Source organism: Aquila chrysaetos, chromosome 12, assembly GCF_900496995.4.
Source record: "Aquila chrysaetos chrysaetos chromosome 12, bAquChr1.4, whole genome shotgun sequence".
In the NCBI taxonomy this organism is placed as follows: Eukaryota; Metazoa; Chordata; class Aves; order Accipitriformes; family Accipitridae; genus Aquila; species Aquila chrysaetos.
In genome coordinates this window covers 32,392,689-32,416,503 of record NC_044015.1, presented here as the reverse complement: position 1 = coordinate 32,416,503, position 23,815 = coordinate 32,392,689, and the positions used below count along the sequence as shown (strand labels likewise).

At 37.7% G+C, this 23,815-nt stretch overlaps 1 protein-coding gene across 9 annotated transcripts in view; it reads right to left on the bottom strand.

The window, feature by feature from the left end:
- MAST2 (microtubule associated serine/threonine kinase 2) overlaps positions 1–23,815 on the bottom strand; it is a 199,666-nt gene that overhangs the window by 87,237 nt on the left and 88,614 nt on the right. For 5 of the 9 annotated variants that reach the window (XM_030031727.2, XM_030031724.2, XM_030031725.2 and 2 more), the window contains one exon: positions 17,322–17,528. The exons of 2 other annotated variants lie outside the window; for them this stretch is intronic. In XM_030031727.2, the coding sequence (XP_029887587.1) occupies positions 17,322–17,528 (207 nt within the window). Of the gene's footprint in view, positions 1–2,215; positions 2,251–17,321; positions 17,529–19,497; positions 19,563–23,815 lie in introns of those variants that run through there. 2 more of the 9 variants (XM_030031730.2, XM_030031731.2) reach the window with 2 other exon arrangements.

Sequence of the window (23,815 nt, the reverse complement as noted above, 5' to 3'; positions counted from 1 at the left end):
GCCCAACCTGCCTACCCATCTCCCCCAAGATGGTAGGCAAAGAGCTGGTAGGCCGCCAGCGGAGCATGGCAGAAGGTGATATTCCCAGCAAACTGTCACACATGCTCAAATATTTCATTTCTAAGGCTGACTGAAGGCTGTGGTTTCCATGCTGTGCAAAATAGGATTTCCACCACATGACTTCGTGCAGCAGCTCTCTGCTATGAATCCTCATAGAGCTGTTTGATCATTTTGAAATATCTAATACTCATTTATGTGATTAAATCAATAAAAAGTAATCTCTTTTCCATTAAGATGTGCAGCAGATTTACAGATCAATTTCTTTCTTTTTGTACTTCAACTACTAACAAATAAATGGAATTGTAAATTTTGAGTAGGAGTTTTCTGACAAAATATTGCACCTGAAACCTTATTAGTATCTCTCAAATTGTTTTTTCCTTGATGTCTAATTTTAAATTCAAAACGGCACACTAACAAGGTACTGAAAAATAAAGATGGTTTATTTTTGTTATGAGAAACACCACAGGTGTCCACTCTGTATAGAAGTCCATGACTGTTGAATTTTCACAAAATACTATCTTTATGCACGCTGAACACTGTCTAGAATGGAATGAGCTTTAGAAAAACAAAGTTCTGCAAGCAGGAGCAATAAACAAGTTGTTCCATAAGCTGCTGGTCTAACACAGGTTATTTTCTTACAGAACAGTGCTCTCCTGCACCAAAGGCCCCACTCCCTCACCCGCACTAACCCAACTCCTTCGCTCCTGGCTCTGCCCATCTCACCTCGCTCTCAAACTGAGTCAACTCTCATTATACCATGCTGCTTCCACGCTCACCAGTTGGTGGCCAAGAAGCACCTGAAAGCCAAGTCCTACCTACCTTACCCTTTGGAAACGGAGGCACAGGACAATACTTTGCCTCCCCTCCCTCTCCCCAGCCAAGTTCAAGAAATACGTAAAGAAATACTGAGCTCTATCTCTGCCACTTCTGTTCCTCCATCAAACCACTGCTGCAACTGCTCAATGAGTGTGAAAGTTACTGCTGGGAGCAGAGAGATCAACACTCAACCTGAATCTCAAGGAGCTCTTTTCCTTTAAAAACCAGGCTAAAGACAACAAAGCTTGTCTTTGAAAAGAATAACATCTCTAATACAATTCTTTGCAATTAAGATCTAAATTTATTTACAACATCTTTCTTCATTGCCAGTAAAATTTCTAAAAATCACTGTCAGCACAGAAGACAACTGATAAAATTAAACCACAAATGTGGAATGATAGCAGGAAATAGACAGCCCCCCCCCAATATATTACTATGTAGAAGCTACAATCCCCTTAAAAAGTTGAATATCATTTGTGATAGTGATGAACAAAATTCACCCTAAAAATTACGTCAAAGCTTATATTGTGAGTCTTACATAGATTTTTAACCGTATTAACAAATCAACTGCTGAGAAATTCTGATACTAGCTGCAAACGTTTACTCATAAATCTGAATATACTGCTTTAGTCAGGATTAACTACCTACCATACTCACCAGTAAGTTTTCGGGCTACATACGTTAAGCTCCACAGAGCACCTGACAAGCAATAATTATGTTGATATTTCCCAGTCTTGAAGGGACACCACTGTACTGCATCAGATCTGATACCATTTATTAGTTCACACACTTCAATGTGATTTTATCAGAATCCAGAGAGTAGCATGAATACGAGCACTCATCCTATTAACTACTACGTTAACATATCTACATCTCCAAGAAAAAAAATGCTAAATGTATTAAGAATGATTTAGAATTTAAGGTTATGCATAGCTCTAAGACTGTAAGTACTGTAAGTCAAAATATTTGCAAGCCCTGCCTAGTGCTGCCTATATCATCATAATACTGTTTTGCTACTTTAAATGCTAAAGCAGCTTGTTCTCAGTAAAGCATCTATCCATCATTTTGTAGAAACAAACCCCTTACACATTCATATACTATGAGAAGTAAGGAACAATACATTTAAATAAATACCTTAAAAAAGAAGGATCAGTAGATCTGCACAGCATGATTTTTACAATGAATACAATAACAAATCAGTAAGAAATGAAGAAATCATACCTAACAAACCAGGAATATGATTTAATTTCTTAAAAAAGAAGAAAGCAAGCCTAAACAGTATTAAAACAAGTAGCTTAGAAAAACATCGTAACAATTACTCGCAAAATCCTTAGATTACCTTTTGGATCGTCTCAACATGCTGGTAGCAGGCAGAGAGAAATTGGACAGCACTGTCCAAAAGGAGTCAGACATGATCTTTAAAAGCTTTCATTGCTGGGAAAATACAGCACAATCAAGCCACTAGCAATAAATAAGGAACTAAATAATACCAGTGACAGAGCCAATGCAAATTCCCTGTAGACCTTGCAAGCTGTTCCATTAATGTGAGACAGGCAGGCAAGCGTACATATTGCTGCTGTTTCCACTGCCTCTGTTTTCTCCCGGCTCCATCCCTGCCTCCCTCCCTCCACCTTAGGAGGCAGTGCAAAATGAGATATTTATTCCCTTCCTAATATATACACTTTAAAACTGGAGTTTGTTGTATACACAGTATACATGCTTTGTATACATCTCTCTGTGTTCATCCAATTACAATCAAAAGATTTTCAAGCAAAACCATAACCAGGTTCTGTTTGCAATCCTGAATAACACACGGTTTTTAAGCTGTGTCTGCACAGAGAGCACCACTTACTGCCTAGTTTGTGGTTTTGTTTTGAAATGGTGGCCCTTCTGCTTCCTAACTACGAGGCACATCAGGGGCATTTTGCTTATTTTTTTAATTAAGCTTCCATCTTTAAACAAATACCACCTTTTAACTTAAGTAACCCAGGTGGGTTTTAAATTTAAAAATAAAAATAAAAAAAAAGCTTACAATGCCACCTCATATCAGTTTAAAAACAGAAATCCATTCTCCCCCTGAAGTCAGCCGCACCACAAACACGTCAGCCACAGTAAACACGAACTCCTACGTTGCACCTGGTGCCCACAAAACAACTCAACTGGCTGAATTCTGACAACAAAATGCAAGCGGGACTCATGTGTGATGCACATCAGAGGTTTCCCACACACCCCCTTGCACATCAGCCACAAGTTCACTTTTCCCCCTTTGCGCCTGTAGAAGCTCCTTGCCCTGTTTTTGCTTTTTCCAGGGTCTAAACAAAACCTCACTGTAGCTGACTTCGTTTGGGGGGGGGGGGGATTTGGTGGTTTTTATTTTTTTTTTTATTTCAATATGCAATCTATTTTCTTTCTATTGTGGCTTTTTTAAGCACTTCTGCCAGTAGGAAAGCTAATGACGTTCTCATATTTCAGCCTTCTTGAGTGGCTTTTTATCACAGACATGAGAAAGATGACAATCAACAGCTGGCACTGCCTTCCATGCACAATACAGCCCTCAAAAATACACATAAATGTCTGGGAGAAAGAAATCTCAGTAGGCTCCCTTTCGCTTTCCACAGAATCACATGAAAGAATTAGATGGTCTTCATAACTTTCCATTAAATAATGGCACATTTTTAATATATACATTTATCAAGAATCACAGTATCTGATTCAGCAAAGCATGCCCTTCCATCTGAGCTTCAAAACAGGGAAATGTGATTTTGCGTGCTGCAGGAACTGAATCTCTGCTCAACACAACCATCTCTTCTAGTGCTTTTAAACATTTGTATCCAATGAATCTAAATCACATTCGGGTTTGATTTCACAAAGTTAATTTAGAGTACAACCAGACAAAACTCTGCCACTGTCTACTACTGATGAGAAAGAATAAACACATTCATTTTTGTATCCACATAATAACATATACCGATCAAGATACCAATCAAGTGTAGAAACTGAAGAACAGCATTGTAGCATTATATTCAGGTTATGTGACTCTCCAATTCCAATAAACCCTGGTTTTGAAAAGGTATAAAAATACTCAGATTTACTCTGTCAGCTAAAACATGAATTGAAATTCCCGAGCAATAATGGGAGAAAAAAAGTGCTCAGTTAACTAACAAAATAAACTCATCACAACAAAAATAAATTCCTGACTGCTTATAGTTAGCAAATAAGATTACAACCAGCTAAGACTCCTAAGTTTATATTAATTGTGCTTTTTTCGAAAGTGATTGAAAACTCAGCAGTTGAAGATATATCACTCATAATATCACTGTACTCAGCACCAGCACTTTCACATCTCTTACAGGAAGGACACAAAAACGAGAAGCCATTTTAGGAGAACACTCTCCATTAGCGTCAGTGACTGACTGCTCTATGGCAGCATTAACCCAGTGAAACCCTGTCCATCCGCTGCTGTTCTTGGGGAACACAGGGCACCCCAAGCCGGGCAAGGGAATGGGGTGTTTGCTATCATGGGAAACCCGTCCGTCCACCCATCTTGCTATTTAACGTGGTTCTGCAGAGCACTTACCCAAGAACTGCAAAAAGCACTTTGGGAATTATATAACACTGGTTCACAAACAGCAGAAATTTCCTTAACACTTCATATTCCTGCTTTTCAAAATGCCTATTCCACACACCAGTAGCAAAATCTAATCTTGCAAATCAGCATCAGCAAAGCACTCATTTTGGGACTGTCCCCAGACGTTAACTACAGCAAAGTTCAGAGTACCCAAAAAATGTGAAGACACCATACTTGGAGATGCAGTGTTTTTGCCAGAAAAATAGAACAACACAATGAAACCATCAAACTTTTAAATCTTCTAAAGTCTTAAAGTCTTTTAAAAATATGTCATGTCTTAAAATACGACAATGTCAACATTTGCAGAATTCGCTTTAGTTGTAACAAATGTATGAAGCATAAGGATTTTCTCACATCTACAATGACAAATGAAATCCTTCTAAGGAACTATATTACTCTCTCTGCATGATAAGCAAAACATTTTGCAGAATTAGGACTAGAAACTTCTCACTAGGTTCAAAAATATAGCCTTCTGCATGTCAGAAAACATATCAAGAAAAATAGTGCACTCACAAATAGGTTACGAGATGAGTTTTCTATTTTATTTAACTCATAAAAATGTTAATATGTCTTTGTGAATTCCTGATCCTGAGCTATTCCAAGCCTGAAGAAACCTCTTTCCTCGTAAAATTCTTCCACTCGCCTTTCAGGATATTCAGTCTCCATCAATCTCCCTAATGCACCTTCTCTACTTCATGCCCAACTTGTCCTCAGAGCAGACCACCTGCAGAACATTTCAGCAGCTCCTGTGATGATGGAGTATTTCTCTGCTGACCAAATGTGTAGTTTCCAGGGCCCTCCTAGTGACACAGCATCCACTGGACAGTTATAAATAACCAATGTCAACGACTTCCCCAATTTCTCGTCTTTACCATTACCAAAGCAGGACGTTAATTAAGCCTGACATTAAACGAGAATGCAATTAGGCAAACAGTCCACACGAAACCCATTACTTTCTAGACTTCTTTCATAGCAGCTACCTTTATCATTAAATAAATTCACTTGGTATAAGACCATCTTCTTTTAAATAAAACCTGTCACTTTAAAAGTAAGCTGAACTCCTTGTAAAGTTTGAAGCAGTATCAAGGAGATCACTGAGGTCATTTTGAAAAAGAATATCCCAAAGGTCAAAACTCTTGTGACTGACTACATTTTAAGTTGACTATATATCAAGAAAAGCTGCCACAAAATATTCTTGACTATGTTTTTAAAATATTTCAACCAGGATGAAGCATGTAGTAGTCCAGTAGTTTTCAAATGAAGGTAAATTTCCTGAGTCACATTACGGTAAAGGAAAACTTGCAATGGAAACCAGCTGATATACTAATTGGAAAAAACCTACCTCTTCCTAATTATTCAATCACTTGAATGGTTACATTGTATTAAGTGTCACATAAATATGTGATACTTGCAGACTTAACTTTTTTTAATAGTCATATAACTTTTTTGAATAGCCTCAAACCCACAAATTAGTTACTAGAAATACCCAGAAATTAAAACCTTTTTACTTGCAAAGCTAAATTGTTTGGAGGAGTCACAAAAGAGAAGATACGTTCTTTCTCTATAAGGAGAATATAAATTTTATTTTAAACTTTAAATGATACACCCAACAAGCACAAAAATGATTCTGATATAAGAAAGCATAAGTTAATGCAGATGAACTGAAAAGATATCTGCTCTGTATCACTAACAATATAGTTAAAACTGTGTAACACGTAAAAACTCCAGCAGAAAACTTTGGTCTTTCAGTACAAAGGAAGGCAAAAAGTTCTTCCTATATGCTCCTAAAAAAAGGAGCGTTCCTTTAAAAAAAATTACACGGAAGATGTGTGTTGAGCTATTTGGGGCATCATTATTATTTGAACAGTGACCTACGCAAATGAAGAACAGACTGTCTTTGAGCAGACTGCAATCTCAAGACATGTAAGTAACAGTCTGACAGAAAACATTAAGTTGAATATATCTTTAAGGTTCATTTTTCTATCATTATTTGCTAGGTTATACAATCTTAGATTTCCTCCTTTTTTGGCAGAAATCACCCCACCTCCAGAAATCACCAAGCCAATACGGAACTAAAGAGCCATACTCTTCTACTACAGTGGTTCACGTGGATTTCAATTGCTGCCTCTATATAAAAGGGCTCCCAAAGGCACATTTATCTGAGATTAAACTAAGACCTGAAGGCCAAGTTTTTTGGGGGTGAAGAACAACCAAACTTCCTTCTGGTGTGCATTTCCCATGCAGGGAACATCCTAGTGACTGCACTAGTTAATGATTCAAAGGATCAGAAACATTTACTGAACTAGCTATAAGGCACTGCCCATTCATATATCTGAATAAAAGCTGCCAACTTGTCATGTAACTTTAATCCGGCACAGTTACTGAAGTATCAGGGGTTGCCATTATAGTGGATACCCTGAAATTCTATCTAATTCACCACAATATCACTGCACAGTTTAAGCATAAGCAAGTGCTCTGATTTCATAGTCCTAAAACAACTCCTACAAAATTGTACTTACTTGATATAGAGGATGTTAACTACAGCTCTGACATCACAATTAGTATTTTCCAAATGAAAACATTACCAAACAGTGATAAGAAGCAAGCACTGGTAAAACACAAAGTTAATCATGCCAAAAATCTTATGAATATTTAATAAGAAAGATTTTTTCTTTGTATTTCTATTTACAAAAATATCACTTATTCCATACACTAATATCACTAATATTCCATACAACACTATTCTTCCCAAATAACATTAGTAAGATGTTTGGCAACTTCAATATAGCATAAGCTTAGCATTATTTCAAGCTCACAAAATTGATGATTGGGCTCAGATGCCATGGAAAGGTCCATTATCCTCTTTAAATAAGTTACTAGAACTCGCATTCTTTCCCCAGCCCTGTCTTCATGTGTGATTCAAATGTCAGTTGTCTGATTTAACCAAATGTAACCTCAATATGTGATTCAAACACCATAAAAAATGAGAAACGTTATTTTAAAAATAACAATACGGAACGTCGGTTCTGAAAATCTCACTTAATGTTTATAAAGAAATCTTCTAACATTTTATCCAAAATGTTCTTGAAGACACTCAGTAACACTTGGAAGAAACACTGCATCACAGCGTGCTGCTATAACCTTGACATCCTCATCCAAAGATTTTCCCTCCTCTTCACCAGCCAAAATTTATCCGAAGGAAAACATAGATTGAGCCTCCTGTTGCCACCATAGCATTTCTTCATCTTTATCATGTATTATTTATCATGCTGCACTTCAAACTTTCTTTCTAACCTGTAACACAGTGTTAATGAATTCACTGTGCAACAGCATTTGCAAACAGGAAGATGTCTTAATCTCTTCTCCTGCCTTTCCAACCTGCATCAGCCTCTCCATGAAGAAGTACGGCACTTCATCAGCTTCAGTTCTTTGCAGAATTCTTCCACCCCTGGCTCCCTGCACTGAGTAACGAGACCCGGCCATTGCTAAATTCTCCCGTAACAGGGGTTTTGTATATATCCCAAAGAACTGTAACACACAGTCTTTGACAGACATTGGCCATAACCCATTCCAATAAGACTGCTGCAGCAAAGCAGATTTGAAAAAGCAGGTGTTATTACCCTCTGTTTTACAGGGAAACTACAGCGCAGAGCTTAAAGGACAAATTAAGAGAAAAAGCAGGAGCAAAGGCAGCTGGCACACTTTGTGTCTTCACAGGGATTGAGGACTGAAGAAGAAATACCAGTGGATATTTAGAACTAAAACAAGACAACACATAAGTAATTAAGGTAAAATGAACAGAGCAAACAGCAAAGAGAGGCAACAGAGCTGTATTTAAGTGGGTGGATTAGGGGGCTTTTTGTTACTCAGATCGCAACTACTAGCTCACAAAAGCAAAAAAGGGCTCCCCTCATCTATACAAGACCTCAAACTTCCAACACCCATCTCACAGCAGCAAGCTGGTCAGACGCCGTGCCAAGGATCAACACGGTGCCTCCAGGCTCGGGACTACATGTGGTAACCAGCTAGCAGGGAGTGCTTTCACCTGTTTGACAGCATATTACCCAGAAGACCAAATCAAGCCTGAACTCTAAAATGAGCTCTGGCATCTGATTCGTTTCTAGGTTTAATTCAGGCTGTTTGCTCCAATCTGAACCTCCAGTGCAGGACCTTCCACTCCACAGCTTGTTTCCCCGTTTCTTGGTTAACACAATTAGGCTCAGCTGAAATGTTAAGGATATTGTAAAGCCCTTGCATTTACCACGGCTTTTCTGAGACAAAAAGCTTATTTTGTAGGACGCTGGCTAAGAAGAGTTATTCTGGGAGCAAGGGGAATGCTAATGTAATGAACAGACTAAGAGGAGGAATTTTACATTTTCAAGCATAAATTCTTAATGAAGTTAGAGCATGGGATAAGAATAGACTTTACAAAATAAGCTGTGGTACAGAAGAGACATGAGAAATTAAAACCATGCTTGGGAAACATCATGAGTGCTGGTATACCCAAAAAAAAAAAAAAAATTCATCCAGTTTTAAACGCAGAATTACATCCTAATTTGGCCATGAATTTTTAACAGAAATTGGTCCCTATTTTAGTTATTCCTGTGGAAGAATAAGAATCTTCATAGCAAAAGCTTACCTTTTAACCTTAAAAGTCTGGAAAAGCCATGATAACATATCATCAACCAGCAGGCAAGCAAAGTACTCAAGGTTGTGAGCCTCAGAGAAATATATAGTGTACAAGACACAACGAACATGAGAACAAGCCTAGAATGCTGATTTTTATGTAACTACAGATTGATACATCTCTGTAAACTGTTTTACAGTAATTCTGGGAAACCCACAAAGGTGACGTATTACAAAAGCAACATTCCCTAAAATATACACAACATTTAGAAGCTCTTCTAAGATTTCTTTTGTATATATATAAGACTTCTAACCTGTATGCTCCCCCCTATATATCAGTAGGGACACACATGTTAGTGTTCTGGAACACAGAAGCAGATTTAATAATTTAAGATAAATTTGCCCAAACTGAATTCTCTGCTTTGAAATAAAGTACAGAATAGACAGATATGGAACTCAATGATTTCTGCAGTCTCCAGAGAAAAATTCCTTTTAAAATACTAAAAACAAAATTTAAAAGTTTGCAATGCTAAATCTTACTACACTCTAACACATTAAAAATGGCACAAATAAATCCAAATAATGTAGCTAGAAACAAAAATATATAACAGAATTGGTCATTTTTTAAATAAATGACCTTTTAAACCATCTCAGATACAAAGAAAAAAGAAAATGTTGATCAATGGGAATATTCATCTTATACTCACTTCACTTTCTTTTCTTCCAAATTTTGAATAGCAGATCTAGCATTATACAGATTTTATAGATTAGGGGAAGAAAAAAAAAAATCAAAATATAAGCAAAATTTATGCAAATTTTTAATATTTTCTAACAAAACCAAATTTAGGCTTCTGCACTGCCTATAAAAGCGCAACTAGTGATAAAAACAAATAATATTTCCAGCTCAGATTATTTTGCACAACACACAAACTACTAAACAAACAGATTAGCCGAGACAGCATAGATCATGCATGCAAATGAACACCACCTGCTTGTCCGAAGAACATACTTTCTGCAGAGAAAATATGATTTGCAAAATTAATAAATAAAGTACTTTTCACAATACCGACCACTTACAACAACAGTATGTAAAAAATAGACTGTGGCGTTCTACTGTGTAGTCTGCAGCTGCCCTTATTTTTGATAAGAAGAGGAAAGTTGCAGAAGCGACAGGTCACAGTTTTATGATCCATCTTGATATTAGAGGAGGCTGCGCACACTAAGCCATGGGGTGCAGGCTGGAACATGTCCCCATGGGCTGTTCCTCTATGTCAAAGATGAATGCAGCTGTAATCAACTCTATTTTGTTCAAATTAATTGCAAGTTCTCTGCAACGGCAATGCAGACACTCGTGACTTAAAGGAACACTTCTGGTCAATATTTGTGTGTTGATTCACTTAGAAAATTGGACATTTAATGATTTTGGAATCTTCCAATTTCTCGGAAGCAGAATGGACAAACAGTTGCATTAAAATGAAGTGTGGAGGAAAGCTGATAGGGTTTGTTACCCGATTTCTTTTGGTTGAACTTTTTTGCCCTAAACATTTGCTGAGAATTATAACTTGACCTGTTCTGTTGTTATTTTAAATTTCTCATCTATTGACAAATAAAACTGAGAATCATAGGAACAAAAATAGGAACAATATAGTAGAGAGCACAAAAAATAATATTAATCTTCTCAAGCAAGCTATAACCCAAACATACATTATCACTTCTACTTGTGCAGCAGATCTTCTAATAGAATCAAGAGTTTTACTTCCACACTTTTTTTTTTAGTGTTTATATAAATAAATGCTTATCTCAGCCCAGAGATGTGACGTGACTCTCATTGCACAGCAAGTCTTTCCCAGACGGCTGGATCAATAACATCCCTGCTCTAAAGACCTGAAGGTCTAAAGAAAGGAAAGGACAGGCAGGACAGGAAGGAAAACAAAAGCACACGGAGCTCTTTCACCACAGCAAAGATTACTGTTTGAAGATTTTATTTTAGAACGTTAATAATTCATAATGACAGTGTAATGTAAACTAGGTTAGAAGATTATGCTCTCAAGTACCACAGAAGGGATTGAATGACAGAATAATAACCACTAGCCAAAGTAGCAAAATTTTAGGAGACAAATGAGGGTAAGAGAGAACTCAGAGGACTAGAACAAGCATATTTGAGATGAATGAACAAAAACAGGAATAGAGAGATGCTGAAGAAAGGGGGAGTACTGATGCAGCCTGTAAAAAAGAGAGCACAAAAGGATACATTATAGGAGATGAAGCTCTGCTGCAGGCCTTCTGGCATGGTACAGTTTTGAATATTCAAACAAGAGCTTAAATTTGAGGTAACGTTCAACATAGCTCAGGGTAGTGAGACACAGATGAAATGGGATACAATTTTAAAAACCAGTGCAATGTTACCCTGAAATCTTCTTTCCTTCTTTACATTCTAAACTTTCCTTAAGGTTTCAGTTTAATGTCAGTCCACTAAATGGTTTATCTATCTAAATTAGAAATTGCAACTCCTGGCTTCAAACAGAAATTTTTTAAGAAAACAGATCTGAAAGGAATCTCCTGCTCATGGGCAGGAATAGTCCCATGCTAATGCAAGCAGCTGTGTCATATAATCTCTGTTTCTCCCCTGCTCAAGTCCATTAAGTTGACACTTGGTATTCGCCTATTAGTACGTCTCTACTATTAGTGCTTCAGTGCAGGATGTTAACAGGCCTGTTTGCACACTCACCAATTTTCCAAGTCACAACTAAAAATAGCACCTGGTTGCCTCATAGTACAATTAAAAACAAGTTTTGGAAAATGCATGGGACTGTCTACCAACAATAATAAACACATGACTGCCTGGTTAAGAATATATGTGTCTTTCTCAGAATGATTCCCTTGTCAGGAATTTTTCAGTGCACGGGTTGTTTCTGTATCTGTGTTCAAGATCAAAAGGTCTTTGAGGGACAGACTAGGTGGAAGGAAAAATTTTGTACCAAACTGAGCACACTACTATCGTTTGAGGAAATCACTGTTATTTGAGAATAAGGACAGAAAAAGAAAAGCTTCAGTATTTACTACAGTCTCTTAAGAAACTGCTGAGCTTTTCGTTCCTCACTAGAAGTTGCTAGCGTGTCCCAACCATCCCAAACTCTTTAAATAGTGCAGGGGTAGTAAATGAATCAGCTCATATGCAGGTGTACCAACAGATCACAGCCTTCAAACACAATTGTATAGAAAAACCAGTTACAAACCACTTGGTTTATAGGTGAAATGGCTAGCAAACATTAAAGCCCTCCAACTTCTGAAGTCACAAGTACATACTCCCCTCTGGGAGCCTCCGATTTCCCAGGTCAAACCACCAGGTTATGCTTTATAAGTGGTCCCACGGAGGGCAGCCAAACGGTGAGCCTGGAATGAGACAAGAATTCACACCTCAGGCTCCAAACCCCAGGGTTTAACTCTTCTGCTACTGCAGCTCCAGGCAGGACACAGGGATTTTAGCATTTACATAGTGCCTTCACATGAAAAAATTATACCATTCAGGCCACCATGCCTCAATATTTCCAACCATGTGGCAAGCCAATGGACAGTTTCCGATAAGCGTAAGAAAGATAAAAAGTTATCTGAGCCTGTCAAGTTTTAGGTATCACCAATATGTCCCTCCTCTGTAGTCTCCATTTCCTAGATGGGAAAAACTATTCCCAAGAATAATAACTGGTACAAAAGAAAAGGAATAAAGAGAAAAATTTCCATTAAAAAAGAAATGAATTCTGGGAAACTCGTTCATTCATTCAATGTGCAATGTAGATTACAATTCAGTTGCCAAAAGATTACCTACTCAAAATTCACCATTTCACATTATGCATAATGATATATTCACAAAGTTGTTCTGTTACTCATTATTTCTGAATTGCTTATCTACATTGTTTCCAAAAGTGACATTATACTGTCTTGCAGTCAACTCTGACCAATTATTTAGCACATTTAAGAAAGCAGAACCTGTACCAAATCAAGCACTAAACCAGGAGGATATCACTTGCTGCAAAAACAGAACAATTTCCACATGTCATTCAAGCTGAATATAGTCCTCTTCATTAATCATCTGATGTTTGTCAAATAGGAAATTCTAACTAAAATAAACTCTTAAAATCTGTATCAAGTGACTTTAAACTAAAAGGAAATCTAAGTAGAGATAGGAAACTATCACCAACTCTTGACAAGCCTTGAGGTATTTCAAAATAAAAATATAAAGAACTTCATCAAGTCTGAATTCCAAAATGTTTTTTATCTTCCCTGAAAATATGGAACTTCTCCTGTTTACAGGTGCTGCCCCGCTGTTGTAAAATATATGTAGTCTTCAAAACCCAAAACATGGGTGATCTGGGGACGTGCGTGCCAAGAATACATCCTTATACTATGGAAGGGATTTCTGCACCTGCCTTGAAGTAGAAGGACTGGAGTTACAAGACCCTCATTGAGACGCACCAGCAATCCCGATGTGTAAGAAAAAGAACCACAATCTATCAGAAGACCCCATTCAAACAAGGCGGATGTCTCCATCCCTACCCTTTGGTGAAGGCGAGCTAAGCAGCACCCTGTAACACCTGGGAAGCCCATCTGTTTACTGCAAGAGAGCAGACTTGCTGAGGACACTGCATGCCAAACCACACTCATACACCCAAACAATCCATAGCTCTAAATATAGGTCTCCCCTCATCCACTGCAACAGCTTATACGAAAAAGGCTTTAAATAAAGGCACGCAACCCTCCCAGTACATTTGCTGAACGTCTATGTCTAATATATTCTTGTTACTTACCACAGTTATTGATTAAATGCTTGTTTCCTGGAAAAGGCTTTTTATCTAAATAAATTAATATATTCTTAAACTCTATCACAGATGTCCATAAAATCCTAGTTATATAAAACTCATAACATTGTAATTACACACTGATCAAGTAATTATGTACTTTGCTCAAACACTGAGTATTTTGGAGCAACATTAGGTTTCCCATTTTGTTTTACTTAAATAAGACAGCAAGGATCTGACAACCATCACACTCAGAAATGGTGACCAGATTTTGTACAGGCTAGGAAAAAAATCCGTGAAACTATTCTGCAAAGCTATAAAAAAGTAATAGCTATTATCAATAGACTTCATTAAGGCTAGAACCTCCGAGGGAAAACATTCCTATAAAAATAATCTCTACCATATATCCCTATAAGAACATGTTCCACAACTGGCATGAATTCATGAAATCAAAATAGCATGAGAAAATACTACTTGAATAATCCAGCTGAACCCAACTCTTCCCTTAATTTGTTAGGACAAAGCAAATTTCCACTGAGACTTCACCTCACCTGCAGCACCCAGAGATGCCAGAAATACAGCACCTGAACACTTTCATCCTTCTTACCACAAACAATCCCTTTTTCTAGAAGTATTGAAACTAGCTTACATCTTGCTGAGGGTGTTACAAAGCGTAATGTTTTTCAAAATGGGGGGAAGTGCATGTTCATTTAATCTCAAGGCCCATCACTTCCATCTTTTAAGCAACTTGATATCAAGAAATGCTGTAAATCCATGTTTTGATTAAAGTACAAATATGGGTGTACAAAGACTTGCCAGCTCATAAAGAGGACCAGCTGTGAAACACGGCCCCTTTTTCTTCTTCAGTCATTTGACTTCCCTGCTACCCCCAGAGGAGTGCAAGCCAGATCCCAAATATGAGACTTAATAATTCAGTTTAATTTTGGACATCATTCTCTTTTCTTCCTAAAGATACATGACCTTAATTCCAACCCATGGTTGCATCAACTATAGCAGTCTTAAGTCACCTGCTATCAATTTATTTTGATTGTAATCATGCCACTTCACATTTCATTTTACTCTTTGGAAAGGTTTACATTATTTTCAATTGTTCAAAGGCTATATATAAAATATTTTCACTCTTAATGAGATTAATCCTTTCAGAAGCCATGAACTTCCATGCTAGCTGTAGAACTCCCTTGATGTCAGATGCACCAACAGTTGTTCACCCATCCATGTAAAACATCGACACCATGAAAAATAGGCAAGAGGGGAAACCTATGTAGATACTTGCAAACACAATATACAGATGGTACAAAATGAGAAAGATTTAACATTAAGGCAGACACTTTTCTAGCTACATTTTCCACCAGTTCCTAGTATCACTTGCATAGCCATGGAAATGAGCCACAGCCTGGCTAACCTGAGGGTGTTAAGCTGAGTAGATCAATGATGATAATAACTTGCCAAGATGAACCTTTGCTCTAAGCAAGCAGGAATGGCTATCACTGGTACTGTAACTAAGTAAACAAAACTACAACAAAGAAAGACAGGATAAAACAGGATCAAGAGCTGCACAGGTGAAAGCAACAGGGACAAAAATAAAAAGTTATTATAGTAGACCTAAGCTCTTACACAGAACCACGTATCTGTGAATCATCAACCATTCAGTATTTAGAGAGCAGATGGCTGGAAGATCCCCATATGTAAAAAATATTCATAGTAACAGTGGAATATAACTTGACACTAAAACTTTTATATGAACTAGTCTTAAAGAGAAAATTATTCACTGACCCATGTCAAAAGCCTGAAGATTGAAGCATTCTCAGAGGAAAAAAAAGCAGTAAAGTACCAGAAAGGCTTTTGAAAATAATTGATAATCATTAGATCTCCTCTCCAAAAAACCCAGTTCTCAACTGACTTAAACAATAATCTAATTTTGATACTTAATTTCTACTTACCAGTCTGTTAATTAGCCCCAATGCTAAAGCTCATTTAATCACCTTTGTAAAGAAACATTACCCACCACCAGCTTTTAAATAACAAAAAATAATTTAAAATTATATTGATGACAATGACACTAAAATGTTGAGACTGCTCTTTAGTCAGTGCCCTTTACTTCACTGCAAGTGCTGCCAAAATGAGCACCACAGTAAGAATTTTCACCAAGTGCTGCCCAACATGCAGGGAAGGCAGCAGGCACGCTGGGCAACCACCTCTCTCTTCATGGCAGCGCACAATACACCAAGTACAGACACATGCAACTTTCCTTTCCTTTGCTGACAACCTGATTTCCACCCAACAGACGTAATATATGTTACTCTCCATTAGAGGGACGGATGCCTAAAATAGCTCAACTTCACATTTTCTTTTTACTCCTACCAGAGCTGGCCAGCAAGAGCAATCTCCCTCTGAAATAACAGTCTAGATTCAGGGGCTATTGCATTACCACCTGATGAGTAACTGAAATTTGACCAGCTACATCCACACTGCAGCATGAGAACTTCAAACCAGCCCTCTGATGGCTCTCCTGGCTCAAGTTTTAAGTAGGTACCACTGAGCTCCGATTTCATAACCACACACACAAAGATCTCTAGCTTGCGTTAGCCTTTGTCAGTGACTATCTCACTGGGTGAAGTTTCTTCTCAGTGAAGAAGCTGAAAGTTTCCACTGGGGCTGCTGATGGCCATATATATTCCATAACAGCACAATGTGGAGGAAGGGCTCTTCCTGAAGGAACAACACATCAGCCACATTCTCAAATGCTTTAATACAAACTGAGCTGGTTTGGACTTTTTTCAGTTTACAAACTCTTGTACCTCCTATTTAAGCCTCCTAACAACAGGCCCGATTTTACTAATTATCTTTTGTAGATCCTGTGTCTGGAGACAAAGACTTCAGCCTGCTAGGTTCCCTAAGAAACTAATGTGGATTTACAGTGAATAGAACACAGCACAGTTCGTTAGCACAGACTCACTATTCTAGGCACGGGTTTTTAAGGAACCCACTCTAGGCTGTTTTAATTCTGTGTTGGTTTTCTCGACATTAACAATATCTGTGAGGGTTCCTTTGCTCCATGGTACAAGTTGCACATGCACTCAGAAGCTAGCACAAGGTACAACCAGCAATTTGCATGCACACGCAGGTAGACAGGTTTCCATTCCTCAATTAATTTTATATTCCTTCCTACGCAGGGCCTTAAACTACACATGAACTAGAAAAATTTGTACCAATAAGCAACATCAACCTGAACCCTAAATGACTGGAAGTAAATTACAACTACAAGGCTGTTCCCTTCTGTTAAGATATTATTTTCTTAAACTATAAAGCTAGTAAGTTCATAAATGGTTACACCAACACCAAACTGTTAGAAATTCCTAGTTGATACCTCTCCTTACCTCCACTGAAAAGGATGGCTGTAGCATGGACTAGACGGATTGCTCTGGGGTTGTGAGTTCAGGTAAAATACTAAAGGAGAAGTAACAAGCGCACAGTCAGCACTAAATGGGAATTTAAGGTGCTGCAGACCTGGAGCAGATGTAGGAGAGAACATGTGCTGATGAACATCACTTCCTCGGCAGTGGGAGTACAAAGTAGAGGAGATTCTGACAAGGTACCACAGTAGGAAAAAAAAAAAAAAAAAAAAAAAAAAAAAAATCGGGGTCAATATCACATCTTCTTTTTCAATAAAGAAAAAAAAAAAGATACTTCCAAAATACAAGTTATATCTTCTTAATAAATACAATAAACTAAATAAGTCATCCTTTCGATTATCATCCAAACCAAAATGTATTTGTCAGTCAATATAATATCTAGTCAACATTATTTTTCCACTATGAAAATCTTCCAATCTGGAATTATCAAATCCTTTTTTGTAGTGATTCCCAGGCTGTCTGGAATACACACCACTGTCAATCTCCAATGTAAAACTTTTAATTGAAAAAAAATAACAAATTGATAATGGCACCAGTAACAGACATGGACCATTTATATCACAGCCTTCACAATTTGGGAGCCATGGTTCTACACCAGGGCTGTAGCAACAATAGAAGTATGCAACTGTGAAAACATGAATTACATAAACCATTAACCAGAAAACAACTTTTAGCACTGACAGTGTTTTAGAACGACAACTAATTAAGCCTGAAAGCAGCACTGCAAAATGGCTTTATTCTAATTTCAGCAGTGGAGAAACTGAGGCACAAAGAGGTTAAGTGACTTGTCCAGAGAACATCCATGGCAGTATCAGGATTACAGCTGAGGACACTGATTCCCAGCTCTGTGCTCAGTTCTGTAAACTATACTGCTTTTGCAGGGTTAGCAGCCAATACACATATGTATACAGAGAACACAGAAAATATCTCAAAGTAGCTGCTTTCCAAAAAGCTGCAAACAGACTTCTACATAAAGATAAAAAAAGAGGTTCTAACACCTACTTTATTGAACTATACACGATGAGATGTCCTTCACTAGAAATAAAGTAAAAGTTAACTTAACAAATATTGGTATTATAAACTGTGCTTATGCATTAAATACAAACTAGTGCCACCATGTTCTTACAACTATAACTTTGATTTTGACTGAGGGATGAAAAAATTTTCTATTTACCGTATTTAAATACAAAAGTGAGCAAAAGGGAAATCTGGGGCATGCTTCAGTTTTGTTTAGTATTCAGGCATTTTACACTGAAAGACCTGAAGTCAAGCATGTTTGTCAACGTTCCTTGCTCTAAATTTCCTAATGAATCCAAATACTCATCAGTAAGTAACCCTTACATATTAGAAATCCTCCCCACTAGCAACCTCTGCTTAAACAGCTGATGAGCTTTACACTCTGCAGACAGAAAACGTTAAGCCTGCGTCTTATCCTGCTCCTCCCTTCACTGACTATGTGATATTCATTTAACCTCCTCTACTTATAAACAGAGCATTAAATATACAATTTCCTTAATTTTACCTAATAGAAATAATAAGTATCATTATGAACATTGTCAATAGCAGTTTTCATTAGTAGATTTCAAAGCATTTATAAAGGACACAAGCATTAAAAAGGAATTGCTTGTTTAAATTTCATTTGTAGAAATACATGTGGCAATGTAAATAAAGATTCTTTGTTTCGAATCAAAAAGTTTTCAATAGCATTCTTAATTTAAAAATATAATAAAGGTAGCAAAGGTTTCTGGAAATTTGAGCCCTGTGACAGCTTTCTGGCAGATTATTAAAAGTACTTTTTAAATCTGAAGAGTTATCAAACTAGAAAGACAGAGTAACAAACATTCAGTTTTACTACATTAATTAATGCTTGGTATAAGACCTAACCACAATGTACCCCATTTAAAAACCCCATTAAATCTTTCTCTTTTTTGGCTATACTTTATGGTAAATGCTCCACAAAAGTACAATGTTAAAGCTTCCAAATGAAATTTCGTGTACAGCCAAATAAGCATGACAGATAAAGAAAGTTCTAACAAATAAAAGGAATGTCTATTGGCCACAGAAAATTCTGGCTTGGTTTTTTTTCGTAGTTTCAATTTTAAATGTTTAAGTTCAATTTATTTCTCACAACAGTCCTTACTGGATCCGCAGAGAAGGGGCTCCAAGCCTCTGTTTCCTCCGTTTCATCATTGTGCCGATACACTATGGTTCTTCCCAGCATAAGAGGCTTACAGCTGGGAAGGAGAGCCCACCGTTATCACTCCAACGCAGAGCACAGAACAATCAGTACAATTCCAAGCTCTTCATGTACCCCAGTGTCACAGAGACCTCAGGAGTTCAGTAATGGTTCAGATTAATCACACGGCTCATGTCAAAAACCTAATTATTTAAAAAAAAACCACAAAAAAACACAAAACCAAAACAAAAAACCTTCTCCAAGTCTATTCATAGCATCCAGAGAAAGGAGATGAAGCCCACCAGTATGAAATGAAGGCGCAGAAGAGTCCAAGACAGAAACTAGCCATCTGACCTGTCACGCAGCCAGCAATATAGTCCTGACACACTCAGGCTGAGCTCACAGCAAATCAGCAACAAACTTCTCCTGGGCTTCAAGGAGCAGGAGCAGTCGCTCTCGCCAAATCAAAAGGAAAGCGTAAAGCCAAAGGGAGCGATGGCACACTTGAAAGGATTCTGGCAGAAATCTCACATAGCAGCTTGAAAACTCACACTGCGATAGGAATAGAGTCACTGCTCCCACCCAAAGCCCTTGCAGAGTCCTCAGCGGTGCAAAGAGCAGCTGTTCTTGACCGGCGGGGGAACATGTGAACCATCCCTTTTTCAGAAATCAATCCCCTTAAGAACACACACAACTTTAATCTTAAAACATCTTCCTGTAACTCCCAAGCTGTGTTTCAGCTACAAACTTTATGGATTCTAGCACTGAAAACAGAGCAACAGCAATCACAGCCTGGGGAGCCAAATGGGGTGAGGGGGTAGGGGGGCAGGAACAAATACCTTCATTAGGAGACAATGTTCCCTTGTACAATGCAAGTCTTGCATTTTTGTTTGCAAATGGCAATTTCAATCAGCTCAAAATCAGTTTCATGCTATTAACAAAACTGCCCCAAAATAATGTCCAACATTTTTAAAATGTGTATTTGTAAGAAGATAGCTTTCCCCCCAAAAAATCCAAATATATATCTTTGATAGACTTTGAAGTGTTAAAGGCGGTATTTAGGCAGGTAAAGACTGCTATTCACAAGTACTCATCAACCAAGTCAAATTCCAGATTATAACTCATATCTTCAGACCCTCCCATGATTCAAATCACAGCAGGAATGCCCCACACTACCAGGTCACCACCACTCAACAGCTATGTCCCATCAGGAGAATAAACTGCCAATCTCAAAAGTAAGGGCCAGGGTGCCCACGGTGGCTGTGCCTTAAACAACCAGAGCCCCTGGCCCCCCACCCCATGCCTTCAGAGTAAGAAAGCACAGCAAGCAACAAAAGGTACAAATTTAGTATATTAACGTATAATTTTATTATACTTATTAAATGAGAACCTGGATTAAGCAGTGGAAACTTCATAATAAAAACTGCACAAAAGACTTTTCTCACTTTTAAATCCTTGATGAAAACCTCCATAAATTCTTTGTCTCTGAGATTACAGTATACACAGAACACTAAAATCCCCCTTATTCACTAAATCATTTTTTTAATACAAACAATACTTTCAAATTATTTTTAAAGCCTAATATACAAATAGCAACACTCCTACGGAGCCCTGCAGGAATAATTCGGCACGTTCCACCTCCAGAGCCAGCCCCACATATCAGCTTAAGAGTACCGGGTTATTTTTGATCTACTGCTTCTACGCAGCTCAGAGAAGGATGGAGCAGTTAGAAAATACCACCTCTTTCCCTCCCCATCTATAAAAAGTATCACAAGCAGAAAGCATTGAATGGAGGCATTATTTCTTACTCGAATTCCAGAACCAAGACAGAACAGAGTGCAAAAGTAGCAAAACTCCCTACTCCTTTTCAGAACCATTTTTTTTTCTCCATTTCCAGCACTTTGGCTTCTCCACACTTGAGGCACAGCACTTGCTCCTGGCAGGGAAACGGCATCAATCGATCCCCAGCAGAAATGCTTACCCGCCAAGATGAACAGAAATGGAATTATATACTCCATTTCTCTGCAGATACAGAGGAAATTCCCACAGCACCTGAGCACGGCAAGATAATGACATAAACCAGCACTAAAGGCCAGAAATTTTTTTTCCTGCCATCAAACTTGTTGTTGTTTCCAAGGTCTAAGCATTAAAAAGAATACAAGCAGAAACTGATATAAACTGGTATTCAGCATATCCTCCCAAAGAAATTCCTTGGTATGTTTGTGTGTTATTTTACTGTCAGGAAGCTGGGGGTAAGTTTAACAAATTATGATGAAGACTTGTTTAATGAAACACCCTATGAAACGTCTAGGGCTGTAGAAACTAAGAACCTTCAGAGGTTTATAAAGTAGAAGGGGAGAGCAGAGAAGGAGGGAAAGAGAGAAAACGAGCCCCACAGTGGATGTAAATTGCCTTAAGAAGAGATTAGGAATAAAGACCACCATAAAAACCTTGCACATGCCTTTAGCAAACACTATTATGTTGCTAACCACATTTCATAAAGATAGACACAAAAAATTCAGGTAAATATTATTTCTCATCAGCACCTATCACCATAAAAACAGCAGTTTGTAATATTTGATTTATTTAAATGTGTATTTTTACTGGATAGATTCAGGATTATAAGTATTTTTCACGTTTCTTATGCCTCCATGTTCTTTTTCCAGTCGTACACAGACTTTAAAAGTATATTTGATACAGATGGTTGATAGCAGGAAAGAATTAACAAAAATAACTTGCATCTGAAATTAAAAACTGGTTTGGCAAATTTAGTTTGTTGAGGAAATTACTCTTTTCAAATTTAGATATAATGTGGGAAAGCAGTATTTTCTTTTTAGAAAATTCTACGTTTAGATAGTACAAAAATTACAGCAACCTAAGCTAGTAACACTGCCTAAGAAACCATGAGGATTTCAAATATAAACCCACATTTTTCTTAAAAAAACCTGAACGGATCGATAAAGTTGACCCGTTCAGTTATAAACAACTGAACTGATTAAAAATGGGGTACTGAACAAGAAACCAGATGGCTCAAATGCCACCCCAACTCAATTTAGTGACTGCTAATTAGCCGAGGAGGCAATCAGAAGAAATAGTGAGCTCCAGGACGGTGGTGTGGATCCTGCAGCCACAACGAAAATCTGCAGTTTACAGCCTGGTCTTTTGGATGCTGAGTTCTGTTATACACATGAACGTACATGAGCACTTCATCATGAGCCTCGTCTGGCTGTGCAGTCCCCACCTTTGTCCTTTCAAGTCTGGAACATCTCTAGTGTGTTTCACATGCAGGTGCACATCAAAACCATTTGAAAGCTGAAGCCAACAATACAAAAAATAATCTCTGTACACGCTGTAGCACCAAAAGAACAGAACGGGGTAATGGCTGAAAATAATTAAACCGCTTCCACTAATAGGATGGAGATCAAAGTTTGGGTCTATCACTTCACATTTGCTATTTGAAATTAAAGAAAATATTCATGAATGGTAATTATTTTTTGTGAACAAAGCATGGGAAAAATATAACCAATACGTTTATATGCATAATTTATTAAAGGAAAACTTTGAACTCTGATTATTGAACCACACCAGAGACAGAATATAACTACTTATTCCTGTTCTCATACTTGTATTATTCAACCTCTTAGCAGCCTACAACTCAGTTGAGTATAAATTCATTTAGTGTATTAAACATAACTCTCCTATAGAAACACACACACACACTTTAAGCACATTAACAACAAAATGGTATGCAAATAATCAGGTATTCCTCTTAATGTCACCCTGCATACAACTCCCCCATCTGTTTTATATGCCTGCTCACTCTGTGCTGATTATTTCAAGATTAGACTGCAAGATCTCCAAGGGCAAAGTCATCATTTAAGGTGTGCTTGTGTTCCCTTCTGCTAATATGGAAGTAGAGATGCTAATCAAGAGACTTCACAGGCTCCATCCCACCATTCATTCTCTTCAGCTTCTACCCAAGACCTTCTTTAGGTGACAAAATTCCTCATGCTCTCCTGCCAAAAATACTAAGGCATCTAACTCCACTCCTTTTCCTTAGTACAAACAAGCATAGCAACTGTTGTCGCCCATGCCTACAATCAGTTCCTGCAGAAAAATAGAGACTACTAATACTGACCCAGGCAAATAGGAAGCAATAAGAGTCAGATAAAGTTAGAAGCATTGTCAGGAAGAGCTTGCCTTCTCCGTTCAGCAATGACAAATACCCTAGCTAATCCACAGTCTAAAACCTTTCTAACGCAACAATTAACCAAAGCAATGA